This window comes from Asparagus officinalis, chromosome 6 (genome assembly GCF_001876935.1).
Source record: "Asparagus officinalis chromosome 6, Aspof.V1, whole genome shotgun sequence".
NCBI classification, from domain to species: Eukaryota; Viridiplantae; Streptophyta; class Magnoliopsida; order Asparagales; family Asparagaceae; genus Asparagus; species Asparagus officinalis.
Window position 1 is genome coordinate 2,696,631 of NC_033799.1, and position 15,888 is coordinate 2,712,518.

Below are 15,888 nucleotides of genomic sequence, written 5' to 3' on the forward strand. Positions count from 1 at the left end.
ATTCTGCTAGCAGACATTTTTATGCGAAGTTGAAGAAAGCATATCATGTCATAAAATTGAATTGGTTTTTTTTTTTTTTTTGGCCCTCCTTTTGAGTTGAGTATTGCATTCTTAAAAAATTACAACCATGATAAGCTTGGCAGTAGCACTCCATGTAGAAAAATGAAAACATCAACATAGGCCTAAAGAAATATGCAGCATGAAAGTATCCTGTTGAGCCAATAATTTATCAGTAAGCTCTATGGTCTCATTTGTAAGGACAATTCTATAACAAGGATAAAAGGTGAAGTTAAGGAGGAAGGGGAAAAAAAACCTGCACAATCAATCAACCTTAAACAATTTCTATACTTGAGCTCCGCCAAGTGATCTTAGCTTTCAATGTCCAGGAAAAAAAGAACTCTACTCGGTCCGAAATTTAATCTTTCTTTTTGAGCAGATAAAATGACTTCATTAATTTTGTACAATTTCAAAGAATAAGGAATAACAATATGGACCACGTAAAATATCTTCAACAACATGTTTAGTTCATGTGGAAATTGATCTTGTTAACTGTACATGGGGATGCAATTTCTCCATCCGATGTATTGAACATGAAAGCTCCGCTTCATTCTTCATCTTTGCTCCTGCATCTGAAATGAGTAGCTTTGTGAGAATACTGAAGTTAGAGAAAATTTACAGGAATCATGAGCAAGGATTCTCAAACCTATTTCTTCTGGAAATTAGGATTGTTCTCGGTTACATCTGTATCTGAGTTGTTTCTTGTTGTAGGCATTTGGTGCTCTCTTTGGTCTAATTGTGCTGATTGGCTCAGTACTTGGTTTGGATTAGTAGGTGCGGATGTTGATGTTTCCGCCTCCTGTGGACGTGCGACTGCAAAGAGTAGTTTTGGGAGAATAATAGAATTAGAGAAGAAACAAATCAACGATTACATCCTGCGCTTTTTGACAATTTATCTAGACAGGGCTCAGTACTTCTCAATTCCCACCTTTTATAATTCAAGAAGACAGGCTCAGGAAACAAAAACCGTTGAAACTATGTATTAACAAAATAATTTGTTGTGTTTTGCATCAAGAGTTGAACGAATTAATACGAGTTCTGTAAATCAATCTTCAGAAAACAGAAAAATTGATGGCCCTATGCTAAAACCTTGGAAAAGATATACCAGTTGGGCATGTAAAACCAGCACCTGATGCATTTTCAGGAAGAAGCCCATCAGCATTATCGGTCAACTTCGTGCCCCGCTGCCAATTCTCAGTTTGCAAAGGGAAGAGAACACGCGTATGTTCATCATACTCCGGAGGGCCAGCGTGTGGAAAACCTGTTAAACTGTGGATTAGCAAAATGATTTTTTGTGATTTACTTAGAAAGTTGAACGAATTAATACAAGTTTCTTTAATCAATGTTTCTATTCCAAAACACCAGAAAAATTGTACCTGTTGAGCCTCTGTAACCAACATCCCTTGTATTTTGACGAGGAAGCTGCCTACTCTGATTCCTGAGATGTCGTAATTGTTGGTTACTGTTGAAGGTATTTTTGACTCCATGTCTGATTCGCTGTTCTTTCCTTATCTTCAGTGTCCAGTGGTTCCAGATTTCATAATCGGTCCGACCAGGCAACTGCTAATTTGGACACAACACATTAGTACATGAAATAAAGTCAAATATTCAAATGTGATATGTGCGAATCTTGCATACTCTTCCTTGAAATTCAATTTTATGGTTTTCATACGTGTACGAATCGTGCACACATATGAATATGATATGTATGAACTGAGCATGATGTTGGGAATTTAACGCTGAAATCCCTAATGCAACGGAAACGCAGAATAGAGAACAGTACACCAAGATTTACGAGGTTCGGCAACTGCCTACGTCCTCGGGAGCCACACAGTTAATTTCTTATTTAATCTAACAAGAAATTACAAGTTAAGAGCAAATCTCTAAACTGAGATTCCTCAAATTAAACACTGTAGCTACAGTGTTAATACCCACTTTAAAATACCCTTTTCTCTTTTCTCTCTCTTCTTAAACCCTTTCTTTATCTCCCCTCAAATCCCTAATTTGAGAGCTGGAGATCAAAAAATAAAATCGCTGCTGCGATTTTCAAAGGGATTAAACGCTGCTGCGTTAAGGGGCTTCGCCACCGCCGCCAGAGAAAAGTCGGGGGAGAGAGCAGCAGGAGCTAGGGCATCGGGGGGGGAGCTCCTCCGCCGTTGGAGGTTGGTATCCATCTTCAACCTAACAATCTCCCACTTGGAGACCAAACCGACGTCAACAGGCTATCTCATCAAGCTCCTCTCCTGTGTGGCTCCGCCTTCATCATCTATGCATGAAGGCCAACTGAAGTTGCACACAACTCCAGTTTCTGAAAGGTCGCTGCCTTTGTCAACATATCCGCTGGATCCTTTCTTCCTTGGATATTCTGTTGAAATCCTTTGACAACTCGTCGAGCTCTGTATCTTCTCGAACCATTCTGCTCCTTTTTCACTCGATACACCCACTTGTTGTGACGTGCCTTCTTCCCCATGGGCAACTCAGCTAGTCCCCATGACTGGTTGGAGATCAGAGATTTCTTCTCTTCTTTCGCAGCAAACTCCCACTTGCTCGCATCTCCACTCTGACAAGCTTCATCAAAGCTTTCAGACTCTCCTCCATTTGTCAGCAACATATAATTCATGTATCTGCTGTTAGGCACAGGAGGACGAGTACTTCTCCTTAACATCGGAGCTGGTGCGTCGGGCTTCTGCGCACCATTCTGTCCAACAGTCTCTTCTGGCTGAGGATCTTCTGCATTGGGTTCTTCCGAGAGGTTATCCGGAACATCATCTGCATCTACAAATGTTGACTCGCTCTCTGAGTCACCGTCATCTGTCTTGTGCATGTCCTTGTACATCACCTTCTCGTTGAATGTCACATCTCTGCACCTGATCACCTTCTTGTTTTCGTTGTCCCAAATGCGGTAGCCGAACTCGTCTTCACCATACCGATGGAATGTGCATTTCTTAGACTTGGGATCAGGCTCATTCCTGCCTTGATCACTTATATGCACATAAGCTACACAACCGAAAACTTTGAGATGTGAGAGGGTTACCTCCTTTCCGCACCATACCTCCTCTGGTATTCTGTGCTCCAATGGAACCGATGGACCTCGGTTGATCAAGTAAGCTGCTGTGTTGACTGCTTCTGCCCAGAACTGCTTCGGTAGACCTGACTGCATCCGAATGCTTCTGGCTCTCTCTGGCACCATACCTCCTCTGGTATTCTGTGCTCCAATGGAACCGATGGACCTCGGTTGATCAAGTAAGTTGCTGTGTTGACTGCTTCTGCCCAGAACTGCTTCGGTAGACCTGACTGCGTCCGAATGCTTCTGGCTCTCTCTGTCAACGTTCTATTCATGCGCTCAGCCACACCATTGTGCTGAGGCGTGCCGGGCACGATCCTCTCCATTCTGATACCGTGCTCATATGGCTCGTCGATTCACTTCAATCGTTCATCGACGTCGATTAGGCTCATGTGGGTCGGATAGTGACGTTCATCGTTGTTCTTTAATACCGAACCGTTTGTGGAGACCTATAGGCAATTTTCGATGCCTACAGTGCACTGGAGTACTAGTGACAACATAAACTAACTGTAAGTCATGGTAATTAGTTAAACAAGTTCATGAGAGTTTTCTGTAATTTATGTTGTATAGAGGGGTCTTAACGAATGGGTTGTGAACTTTATCCTTCTTTTTTATTTACGTGACGTTATCAACTAGAGCTATCCTAATCTTATATGCATCATAATACTGGTCTTGGTTTGACGATGTTTGGGTCCTGAATTTCTCCTACATTCTTGTGATATATTGCATGGGCAGGCTCTGAAAGCTGAAGGTCAGGTATGGCTACTCTCAAACACGGACCCAAAGGAGGACATTGTGCATGCCAACGACTCCAAAACAGAGATGCAGGTCGATGACGATCTAAAGGAGTTCTTCAGGAGCATTGTTCTGCCCACTGAAATGTAAGAAATCGAGAAGGATCTTGTGATGGATGGGTTGAATCCAGCAACTGACACTGAGAACTGAGAAGAGAAGTTCCATTGCTGAGGCCCTTGGAGTGCCGTCTCAGCCCATGAAGCTAAAGAAGAAGGAGAAGGGCGTCACTAAGAGGACCAAGCTCATTAATGCTCATTTGCCAGAGCTTTCTGAAAATTTGGAAGGCTCTTCTATTCTTGATAATGAAGGTAATCAGATTCTTACAGTCTTGCAATATTAATTCTATATACCTGACATCAAAATTTGTTATATCATTTTTCTTCATCTATAATAAAACAAACATAGAGGCCAGCTTAGTCCACCTATGAGAAAGCAGGGAAGCAATACTCTTCATATCAGATATTTCCAAATGTTTACCATATTCAACTGTTTGCATGCAAAAAATTATTTTACCATCAGTACCGATAATACCTTCTATAACTAGATCTCCATATGATGTTCTCTTATAATATATAGTCCAACTAAACAAGCAAGCGTTCATACCGAGCTACTAAATCCAACTTAGTCCACTTGGAACGAATAGTGATAATTAGCAGAGTGGTCGCTTGACAAAAGAGGCCACAGATTAGACCTAGCCATAATCCCTGCAAGAATAAAAGAAAAGGTGTTTACAACTTCTCATGCATAGTTGTGATTTCAAATAAACTAATAGAGAACATGTATATGTTGGGAATTTAACGCCTAAATCCACTAATGCAACAGAAACGCAGTATAGAGAACAGTACACCAAGATTTACGAGGTTCGGCAACTGCCTACGTCCTCGGGAGCCACACAGTTAATTTCTTATTTAATCTAACAAGAAATTACAAGTTAAGAGCAAATCTCTAAACTGAGATTCCTCAAATTAAACACTGTAGCTACAGTGTTAATACCCACTTTAAAATACCCTTTTCTCTTTTCTCTCTCTTCTTAAACCCTTTCTTTATCTCCCCTCAAATCCCTAATTTAAGAGCTGGAGATCAAAAAATAAAATCGCTGCTGCGATTTTCAAAGGGATTAAACGCTGCTGCGTTAAGGGGCTTCGCCACCGCCGCCAGAGAAAAGTCGGGGGAGAGAGCAGCAGGAGCTAGGGCATCGGGGGGCCTGGCGACAGCCTGTCGCCAGCGGTGCAGCGGACGCGATGGTGGGGGGTCGCTCGAACGCGAGGGTCGACGAGCTTGAACGCGCGGGTCAGGTCGTTCACACCGAGGGTCGCGTTCGTCGAGCGAGGGTCGCGTTTGCCCAAAGCCACCATCGCGTTCGTCGTCGAATTCGCTGAGTCGACGCTCGCCTGCTCCAACCTGGAGCTCGTCGGAGCTTCGCCGGAGCTCCTCATCGTCGTCGGAGGTTGGTATCCACCCTCAACCTAACACATGACTGTTCAAACGTGACGTATATGAATTTCGAATACCTTTTTTCTGGAATTTGAACATATGATTTTGGTATGTATGAATCTCGCATAGTTTTTCTTGCATATGAATGTGATATGCACAATACGAGAGTGACTGTTCAGATGTGATATGTACGAAACTTGGGTGCCTTCTCATAGAATTTAGCATATGAGTTTGACATAAACCGTCTTGCATTCATATGAATGTGATACGCAGGAAATGAGAGTGACCCATCAAATGTGATGTATATGAATCTTGAATGCTTTTTCTTGAAATTTAACATGTGATTATAATATAAATGAATCATGCATACATATGAATGTGAAATGGGTGAAATGAGAGTGAATGTTCAACCATGACAAATATAGATCTCGCATACTTCTTCATGAACATTATCATGTTTTTATTGAAAAATACTTACTTCTTCGGCGATTTTAGCCCACTTGTTTCCCCATGAATTGTGCAAGCTCTGAATCGTCTTCGACTCCTCGTCAGTGAAAGATCCTTTCTTAAAATTGGGGCGAAGATGGCGCATCCATCGATTTCTACAGTTCTTGCCATCACGATTCAATCCAGTTTTCTTTGGCACTGCATTCCAATTTCGCTCTCCATTATTCTTGACATAATCTTTAAGAATCTCATCCTCGCTCGGAGTCCATCTCCGCCTATGCTTGAACTTAGATTCACCATCGTCATTGTTGCCAGCCTCGTCTTCAGCCGCCATTGCAGATTGTGTCTTTGAGAAGACGATGATGACCACTGACCCAATGAAGAACTGCTGAAGGTTCTTCTTCGTTTTATTTTCTTTTTTCTGTTCTTTTCTGGTTTGAATGAGGATGGAAGGAAATTATGATGGAGCAGGCTTCAGAGAGGTAACAAGATTCTTGTACTGAGGAGGGTAGTTATGTTTGATGATAGGGGAGTTCTTGAGTAATGCTGTCCATTAAATGTGAGCGATTGATTTTTTTTTTTTTCTTGTGAAAGACAGGATTATGCGCTTCGTGTTTGTTGTTTGATGTCTGAGGTTTTGATATGAAGATTTGCACTGCATTTCTATTCTATTTTTCTTTTACTTTATGTTTTGGGTTAGTTTCAGAAAACCCATTAACTTTGGGGGTTTTGCAGACTACCCCCTTGTATTTTATTTTCTAAATAGTCTTCCAAGGGTTCGGTGGAATAAAAGAAGCTAGGAGGAGGGTTATGTGCAGAACTCCTCAAAGTTAAAGTGGTTTTTCGGAATTAAAATAGTTAGGGGGTCATATGCAAAAACCGCAGGTTAATTGAAGGGGTTCTTTTTTCTTCTATATATATAAGCAAATAATTTATCAGTGCGCTCAATCGTATCATTTTCTTGTTTCCTGTTATTGATTGCATTGCATCTTGGTTTGAATTGCATCGATGATTACTGTATACGTGGACGTTTCTTCCTCCAGTGGATTGATTAACATATTCTGCTCATTTTTGTTCCTGAATCTGAAAAGATTAATTTTGTTAGAACACTGAGGTTTTCTCTTTATCAAGAACAATAAGGTGGTGTTTATTTAAAAATTAAAAGTAGTAGTAACAAAAATATTTATAATATAGGTGAGCATGTTGGCAGTTAAAAATATATATGTGCCCGAAATAGGTGTAGTACTCTAATTGAGGTTTTAAAAAGATAGAGAATTTTCATGAAAATTTTTATGAATTTTAGCACAGGATTTCTGACCCCACAAAAACTAGGCCAAAAAGTGCTTACATTATCCAAAAAGCTAAGTTGCTGTCCTTCTTGTTCTCCCAAGCTAGCAAATAATAATAATAAAATAAAAAAAAGATAAAAAAAATAGAAGAGAAAACCCTGCAACGTGAAGAACACTGAAAGTAAGCCAAAAGAAAAGCGCAGCATGAAGATATATATATATATTTGGCATTTATTTAGCCAATAATTTCAATAAAATCCATGTTGCAAATTGCCATGAGAGCAAAGAAAGTGCCATACAATAATTACTCAAACATAAAAATTGCATATGACAACTAAATAAGGGTAAATAATGATGAGTATTGAGGCTTAATGCATAAGCAGAGACCCTAAGACTCATGAAAAGATCAAGCAATATCAAGCAATCTTATGTATATATATAAATTGAATCTGAAAGAATAAAAAGAATTAAATGTTCTGAAAAAAATGTTACAACGATCTCTAACAAAATTCACCAATTTACATCATACTCGTCAACATGTGATATATAAGAGGTCTCAGAAAATGAAGGGCAAAAAAATCACAAGGAGTAACCTAACCTAATCTATCTGGTAATCGAGATTGTTCTTGGTTGGAACCGGTTAGTGAGTTATTTCTTGTTGCAGCAATTTGAGGCCATGCTTGCTGCTCCAGTTGTGCTGATAGGTTTGAATTAATGAACGGAGTTCGTGGCATTCCCTCCTCAAATGCATTTGCCGTGTAATCTTCTGTTCTTTCCCTCCTCGCCGTCGCTGCTCCTGTAACAACATTGAAATTTGAAGGCGGATGTTCATTCAAAAGTTTAAAAAAAAAAGTATCAGAGTATCGTAGAAATGAATAGGTTCATCTATATGAATGGCGCTACTAAGGCATAACTTAAATGTTTAAAAAGAAGCCAGGTACAACTCAAAATTGAGGTTAAAATGATTGAGAATTGATCGAGATTTTGAAGTGTTAGGATATGTGAAGCCTAACTATCAGACTCGCCCTTGACTTCAGATTGAAGAAGAAACAGGAGAAACAGGATCGACGACGATGAAGTTCAAGCAAAACGGCGAAGTATGCATTTTGACCGGATCGCGGTCGATCGCACATGGCGCGGCGGTCGACCGCAAATGTGCACAGGCATGAGCATTTGGTCAGAAGTTCGTCGCGGTCGACCGCGCATGGCGTGGCGGTCGACCGCCAAAAGTCTAGAGACTTTTGCGCGGTTGACCGCGCGTGGCGCGGCGGTCGACCGCGAGTCGGGTTTTGGCCCAGTTTGGCTTTTGATCTGTTTCCTATTCCCGTTTGTAAAACCCTTATATCTATAAAAGGGTTGATTAGGGCATGATATAATTAAGATGAAAATAGTGAAATTTTCTCCTGCGGCGGTCGTGGACGTAGTTTCTCACATTGAGAAGCGAACCACATAAATCTTGTGTGTTTGTGATTGTGATTATTTCTCTCCTCTCTCCCAAATCTCTATTTTCAAATCGCATCAGGGGGGTTGTCCATCCTCATCAAGTGGTATCAGAGCGATCAGGTTCAGCGTGGGTGATTTGAGGTCAGAGACATGTGATCTGAGAAGGAGACATCCAAGATTGAGAAGTTTGATGGAACAAACTTCGGGTTCTGGAAGATGCAGATTGAAGATTACCTCTATCAGAAGGATTTATACCTACCACTGGGAAAGAAGCCGACGGATATGAAGGATGTGGAGTGGAAGTTATTGGATCGAAAGGCCCTCGGAGGGATCAGGTTGACCATGTCGAAATCAGTAGCGTTCAACATCAAGAATCAGAATACGACGGCGGATCTCATCACGGCGTTGTCCAGTATGTATGAGCAGCCCTCTGCGGCGAATAAGGTACATCTCATTAAAAAGCTGTTTAATTTGAGGATGTCCGAGAGCCAGAAATTCAAGGAACACCTGAACGAGTTTAACGAGATCACGGATCAACTAAACTCGGTCAATATTCAATTTGATGATGAAATCCAAACCCTCTTGATACTTGGTCAATTACATGACAGTTGGAAGGATACCGTTATTTCAATTAGTGGATCATGTGGTAAATCAGAACTGAAGTTTTCAGAGGTGGTTGTTTTCGTCGAAAGTTACCTTAGTCATTGATTTCATTAAACTTTAATCGTTACAAATGAATTCAAACAACAAAAGAATAAAAGATTACAACTTTCTCGAAAATAACACAAGATCCGTTCGTCATCTCTTGCTTGCGTGGGTCTTTAGCCTGTGACGGGGACGTTGATATCCGTGGACTACCTGGCAATCAGATCTGGTCCAGAGCTTCGTCGATCCGCGAGGAGATCTAGAAACAGAAGCGTCTATCTCGATAAAAGCGAGATAATTGCTCTTCTTAGAATTACCACAACGGGATAATACTAAGGATTTGATGCGGGTGATGTAGATCTGGCGACTCTCGATCACTTGTGTTGAAGAACTTGATCACTCTTCAGTTCGGCAGGGCTTCGCCAATTCTCCAAAATTCCAGAGCTGAAAAAATGAGGGCCTGAGGCTTATATTTATAGGCTTGAGGGGTTGCGGAGCGGTTAAAACCACCTAAAGGGCCCAAATCCGCGTTGGAGACACCCTAGGGTGTCTCCCAAAATCCGAGACACTCTGGGGTGTCTCCCAAAATCCGAGACACCCTGGGGTGTCTCCCAAAATCCGAGACACCCTAGGTTGTCTCGGCTTTGACCGAGACACTCCGTTAAGGTGCATTCGTCCGCTTCCGCTGTAAATTCTTCGTCCGAACTCGGATTTGAGTGATTCGAAGTGCGTTGGAAAGCCGACAAGGAGTTCTATCAGCTCCAATGGTTGGATTATTTGTAGAATGAATGATACACGAAGGGCATTGTTCCTTTTGTAAACATCGCGGGGGCTCCCGATTAGCCCGTACCTTCGTTATTCCGAAATTCTGTCAGCTCACGTAGTTCGTCGATTCACTTCAAGCGTTCACCGACGTCAATCGAACTCCTGTGAGTCGGATAGTGACGTTCATCGTTGTTACTTAACACTGACCTGTTTGTGGAGACCTATAGGTAATTTTCGATGCCTACAGATACCCCCTCCAAAGCGTTCCAGACTCGTTTCTTTTATAGAGGAGGCTGGAATACTTTGGATGTGATTGGTCCAGCCTTCAAGGACCTGTGGTTAGCTTCAACTCTTGGCTCCTTCGATTTTCGGTCTATCCAATGCTTTGATGAATAGCCGAAGTCCTTCCGGCGCTGCGTTTATCGCTTGGCCGTCGTCGGAGTCTCGAGTCTACAGCTGATGAATTGAGTTTGGCTCGTGTCATTGAGTTGACTTTGAACTGACTACCTCCGTCACATTGTGTTGACTTAGGGTTTCGAACGTCGAATGTCGATTTTTTAGTCGCAACGCGTTGACTGGCGTTGACCTAGGGTTACGCGTTGACCGGCGTTGACCTTAGGGTTTCGAACGTCGAACGTTGACTTTTTGGTCTCAACGCATTGACTGGCGTTGACCTAGGGTTACGCATTGACTGTCGTTGACCCTAGGGTTTTGAACGTCGAACGTTGACTTTTTGGCTGTAACGCGTTGACTGGCGTTGACCTAGGGTTACGCGTTGACCGGCGTTGACCTTAGGGTTTCGAACGTCGAATGTTGACTTTTTGGTCGTAACGCGTTGACTGGCGTTGACCTAAGGTTACGCGTTGATCGGCGTTGACCTTAGGGTTTCGAACGTCGAACGTTGACTTTTTATACTCATACGTACACAGTTTAAGCTCTTAAGGTATTGGAGCATGGCGGTCCCAAACGTTGGGGCTGTAGGACCAACTGTTAAAGCTGATTCATCTGCATGTGTGAATCTTATCCTGAATTTGTTGGATGCTTAAGTCACGAGACCAACTAGTGGAGCTGGTGCGTCAATGACTCACATTTATAGAATTTTTGGCAAATTCTCAGATTTCAACGGGTTTGATGAGCCTTTACCGACTACCGTTTGAGTCGGGCTAGCATGCGGATTGTTTAAGTACGCGGGTTTGATGAGCCTTTACCGACTACCGTTTGAGTCGGGCTAGCATGCGGATTGTTTAAGTACGTTCCACATGTGACGTTGTGCTAAAAGAGTTAACCCTTTTAGTGCTACGATATTGAATACGTAGACTTCATCTTTCTCACGGGAATAGACTACCCGGGAGACTCGAGGTGGGATCTCCACCCCCAGAATCCGGAAAGGTGAAACTAGGAGTGGGATCTCCACTCCGAGAATCGAAAAGATTCGGATAACCCTAACTGTCGGAAGGTTTGATTACTGAACTAAATGAATGAACTCCCTTAGACTTGATGCTACGACTTCGAATACGTAGACTTCGCCATTGTTACAGGAACAGGCTACCCGGCAACGCGTGCTAGGCGCTGACTTATCCTTACTTAGGATTCAGGATAAAAGTCCCCAGACTCGGATTCTGGTGTCCTTTTCAATCGGTAAAAGACTAAACCGGCAACGCGTGTTAGGCGTTGGCTTATCCCTGCTTAGGCTTCGGGATAAAATTCCCCATGCATAAAAGGCATGGATTTTTGTTGCTACGATGCTGAATACGTAGACTCGGTCGTTTTTACGGGAACGAACCACCCAGTAACGTGGGTTAAGCACTGACTTATCCCTACTTAGGCTTCGGGATAAAATACCCCAGACTGGATTCTGGTGTCTTTTTCAATCGGTGAAAGACTAAACCGGCAACGCATGTTAGGCGTCCTGCTTAGGCTTCGGGATAAAATTCCCCATGCATAAAAGGCATGGATTTTGGGAGTTGAAAAAGGTGGTGTCTTCTCTTGGGGCAAAGACGAACCCGAAATGGGAGAGGAAGAATTTTATATTCTATCTCCCGACACTGAGGAAGAAGAATTTTATATTCTATCTTCAGCTGGAAAGGAGACTCGAGGTGGGATCTCCACTCCTAGAATCCAAAAAGATGAAACTAAGAGTGGGATCTCCACTCCGAGAATCGACAAGATTCGGATAACCCTAACTGTCGGAAGGTTTGATTACCGAACTAAAGATAAATTTCTCGTTTATCGAGAGTGAATTGTGGTTTTGATCCTAACTATAGGAATGTTTGACCAAACGGGGGTTTAAGATGACCCTAACTGTAGGAAGGTTTGATCACTCGATTTGAAAGTGGACCTCTCGTTCATGGAAGGAATCGAGAGGGGATTCTGGCTTTGGCCCTAACTTTTATAGGTTTGACCAAGGAGGCAGTGGAAGTGGGGGGTCTGAGACGATCTTACCTTTTATAGGCTTGATCGCTCAATTTAAAAGTGGACCTCTCGTTCATGGAAGGAATCGAGAGAGGAATTTGGCTTTGGCCCTAACTTTTATAGGTTTGACCAGGTAGCTCAGTGAGAGTAGGAGTACAAATCACAACAGAGAGTGTTGACTCATAACAAATCACAGTGGGGTTTAGTGTTTATCACTTTGTTTGTAATGATCGGGTTATCCTAGAGAGATTACATATAGTATTTTTCCCAGGAACTTCCCGTTACATGAATCATCCACCCCCAGCTTCTTCACGAAACTGGGTTTATCATTGCATTCGGTTACATGATCGGGTTATCCTTAAGAATATTACATATAAAAATTCTCGCAGGAACTTCCCGTCAACGGTAAGAAACAGTTTAGACTGCATATACTATTGCAGTATCAGGAAGCAGTTTATACTCTTATACTTGTCGGAGTGTAGAAATGAGCAGTTTATACTCTTATACTTATCGGAGTGGTGCCGTTCTTATTTGGCTTATCCTAGCGTTATGACGTCGGCTTCAACCAAGGTTTGGATGCTATTCTTTAAAGTAAAGCAAGCCTTGGTGGGATGAAGGATCCTCCTGTGGTACGCGCAGTACTTCGGATCCGCAGTATTGTCAGCTTCCTCCTGATTCGTGATGGGTGGCAGCTTGATCTTGTTGTTTTCAAGAAGGGTTTCGAAGATGACTGGAACGTCTTCGTCATTGAATGAGTACTCTTTTTGGAGCCTCGGATCCGAATTCTTCTGTTACCTTCGGAGCTGTTGTTGTGACGTTTGATTAACGTCAACAACTGTTGTAGGTGCCTTCCCTTCATCATGGGACAAGTCTGCAAGACGAATTCCTCCGTGACGGGATCCTTGCAGTTTATTGCCTGATTGCGGAAGCGTTTGATGAAGGTATCCACCGACTCTCCGTCTTTTTGTTTCTCATCGAAGAGTGTCCTGACCGACACTTCGGTGTCATCATCGAAGAAATGAGCGAGGAACATGCTTTCCAGGTCCTCCTAGCTGTTGATGCTTTCGGGCTTGAGACGGTGGTACCAATCGAAGGCAGGCCCGCGAAGGGTACCAACAAATGACCGGACCATCAGAGGCTCGTTGCCAGAGATCACTCCCAAATGGGACTTGAAATAGATCAGGTGCTGAGTTGGCGAGCCCTTCCCGTCGAACGGCGTGAAGTTGATCAGGTTGAATTTCGCCGGATACGGGATCGAATCCCACTCTTTCGGGTAAGGACACGGAATGCCGGTCTTCTTTACCTCTTGAGCAGACATTAAAGCATTAATTTTGCTCACGAGATCCTTCATCTTTTCGTCCTCATTTATATCCTGTTTTGGATAATTTTCGAGAGGAACAATGCGGTCACCCCCGGTGTTATCATCATTGGTGGGTCCACCCCCAGCATCGTTATCTTTAGTGGGACCACCCCCAGCGCTGTGTTCATCCACATCTGAATCGCTACCTGGTTGGTTAGCAGTGCCGCGACGGCTGGACTCACCTAGCTGATTCGATAAAGCTCGGATTTGTTGGTCGTGCCTTTGTCTTATCTCCTGCATAGTTATTTCCATTTCGATTTTGAATGTTTCTTTCTGCTTGGCTAGAGCATCCTCAATGATTTTGGTTATTTGCTCGGTGTTGATCATGAACACTTCCTGAGCTTGTCCTATGCTAGACGTTGTATCGTCGGAGGCGAGTGCGGAATAAGAATCCGAGAGTTCGTCATCGGAATGGATTCCTTCGTAGATCTCCGGGTAATCATTATATCCGACGGCTTCTAGCTGAAGCTGAGATATTCGTTGGGTTATTCCCGAATTGACTCTTCCTCCTGGAGAGAAATTCGGGTTGGAACCACTTGAAACAATCGGAGATTTTCCCTTATTGACCATGTTGATGGTAACTTCTGGGAATTCATCATCTCGAACAACCGATCGTCTTTTGCGAAAACGTCTTGATTTGGGCTTTGATGCTTCAGTGGAGATCCTCTCAAAGACCGAGACCCTCTGTAGAGCGGTCTTGGGGCAGCTACACGCTGATAATACTGTCCTGATAATTTTGGTACATGGACAGTGAGAGTCCGCTTCCCGGGTACTTCTCTTTCGAGATTTATTCGTACCCCCAGCCCGATAGTACAACTCATCGACTTTGCGGTCGGAGTAACCTATCGGCTGCTTACATGGATTCTCAGGTATAACGCGTTCGTCTGTCTGACGCGTTTTCCTCTGAGTAAACATTGCCTTGTTGGCATCTACAGGAGTCACACGTTTGGGATCACACCCTTGTGAGGGTGAAACCTTAACGGGCTCCTAGTTTTCTGCACGTACCTCCAAGCGGGCTGTTGTAGAAATTAATTTGTTAGGAGGTCGCGTACGACCCCCAGTCCGGATGTTTGCTCGAAGCTCCTTCAACGGTCTTAAGCTTTCCTTAACAAGCGCTTTTCCTCGATTCTTGGGTAGGGCACCGACACGATCCTTCAATGGGACTCTAGATTTGGGGAGATCCACGCTATCATAGAGCTTCACTGGAGGTGCGGGAGCAAGAGGAGCAAGATCTAACGTTGACAAAGGTCGGAGAGCAGCCTCGGATGCTTTTGCCTTAGGCGCTGATTTGGCCTTTGGCACCCAAACTTGCTTAGATCTTGGTGGCTTTTGGGCCACCTTTTCCTTCTGCAACTCCTGTGTCTTCCGTACCAGGATCCTCGTCTGCGCTAGCTGTGCGCGGTGCTTGTGGATACGCTCCTCAAGAGTTGAACGAGTTCGTTTGACATGAACCCATTCGTTAGTAGGTGGTTGGGAGGAGGTCCCCAAAGCTGGTTGCTGGAACACTTTGCGCCTTCTGAGCTTTAAATCCGCATCATAGCAGATCCCGTCAACAGGCTCCAAAGCCTTGGCAAATTGACGCGCGAGATGTTGACGGCGCCTTTGACGAACCCTCTTCGTCAGCACCGGTGCACTTTCAACGGGCAACTCCTTGACTTTCGAGGAATTGTCACGAACGTTGGATCTGGTTCCTTTGAAAGCCGGCGAATCGTTGCGAGGTGTAACTACAGCAGCGACGGCGGAGAGATCATCTTCTTGGGTCTTCAGATCTGAAGACCAGCGGATCTTCCTGGAGGAGGAGGCCTTCCTGCATCTGCAAGGAGAGGCAGATCTGGAGGAAGAGGAGGAGACATACTCCTCAAACTTCTGCTGGTCAAACTCGTATTCGACCTCTTCAAGCACCGGGATCTTGATCATCGGCTGCGGCACGACAGCTTCGGCAGCGAAGCTGTTGGCTCCCACTGTGGTCGTCAGTTTGTTTGCGGTGAAAGTTATTGTTTTCATTGCTATCGAATCTATTACAACTTTAGTCGTTACAATAAACTCGAATGGAATAAAAGTTGATTTTTTATAAGATCTCCTTACACAATAAAAATAAAAGTTTACAACTTTATCAAACAAACGCAGAGATCGTTTATCGGTCTTCTGCTTGTGTGGGATCTTTGCCTGTGATGGGG

General features: G+C 43.4%; 2 protein-coding genes across 3 annotated transcripts in view; both read right to left on the reverse strand.

Moving 5' to 3' along the window:
* LOC109845076 (transcription factor MYB24-like) lies at positions 342-6,425 on the reverse strand. Of its 2 annotated transcripts, none has more exons than XM_020414260.1 (5): positions 5,829-6,425; positions 1,434-1,617; positions 1,163-1,318; positions 704-870; positions 342-629 (listed from the first exon to the last, which is right to left on the reverse strand). In XM_020414260.1, the coding sequence occupies exons 1-4, from the start codon at positions 6,129-6,131 to the stop codon at positions 704-706; spliced, it is 810 nt and encodes a 269-aa protein (XP_020269849.1). In that variant the 5' UTR covers positions 6,132-6,425; the 3' UTR covers positions 342-629. The 2 variants fall into 2 exon arrangements, with proteins under 2 accessions (XP_020269849.1, XP_020269850.1); XM_020414261.1 differs by having other exon boundaries at positions 344-629; positions 1,187-1,318.
* LOC109845090 (transcription factor MYB59-like) overlaps positions 7,554-15,888 on the reverse strand; it is a 30,610-nt gene continuing 22,275 nt past the window's right edge. The window contains exon 3 of the mRNA XM_020414277.1: positions 7,554-7,882. Coding sequence (XP_020269866.1) covers positions 7,680-7,882 — 203 coding nt within the window. The 3' untranslated portion in view covers positions 7,554-7,679. The remainder of the gene's footprint in view (positions 7,883-15,888) is intronic.

What these genes read in the sequence shown, in the direction of transcription:
- LOC109845076 (XM_020414260.1), bottom strand. Translation starts at nt 6,131, where the DNA reads ATGGCGGCTGAAGACGAGGCTGGCAACAATGACGATGGTGAATCTAAG. An exon ending in TGGTTACAGAGGCTCAACAG is followed by an intron (nt 1,319 to 1,433) that starts GTACAATTTTTC and finishes ACAGTTTAACAG; the next exon opens with GTTTTCCACACGCTGGCCCT. An exon ending in TGGTTTTACATGCCCAACTG is followed by an intron (nt 871 to 1,162) that starts GTATATCTTTTC and finishes TACTCTTTGCAG; the next exon opens with TCGCACGTCCACAGGAGGCG.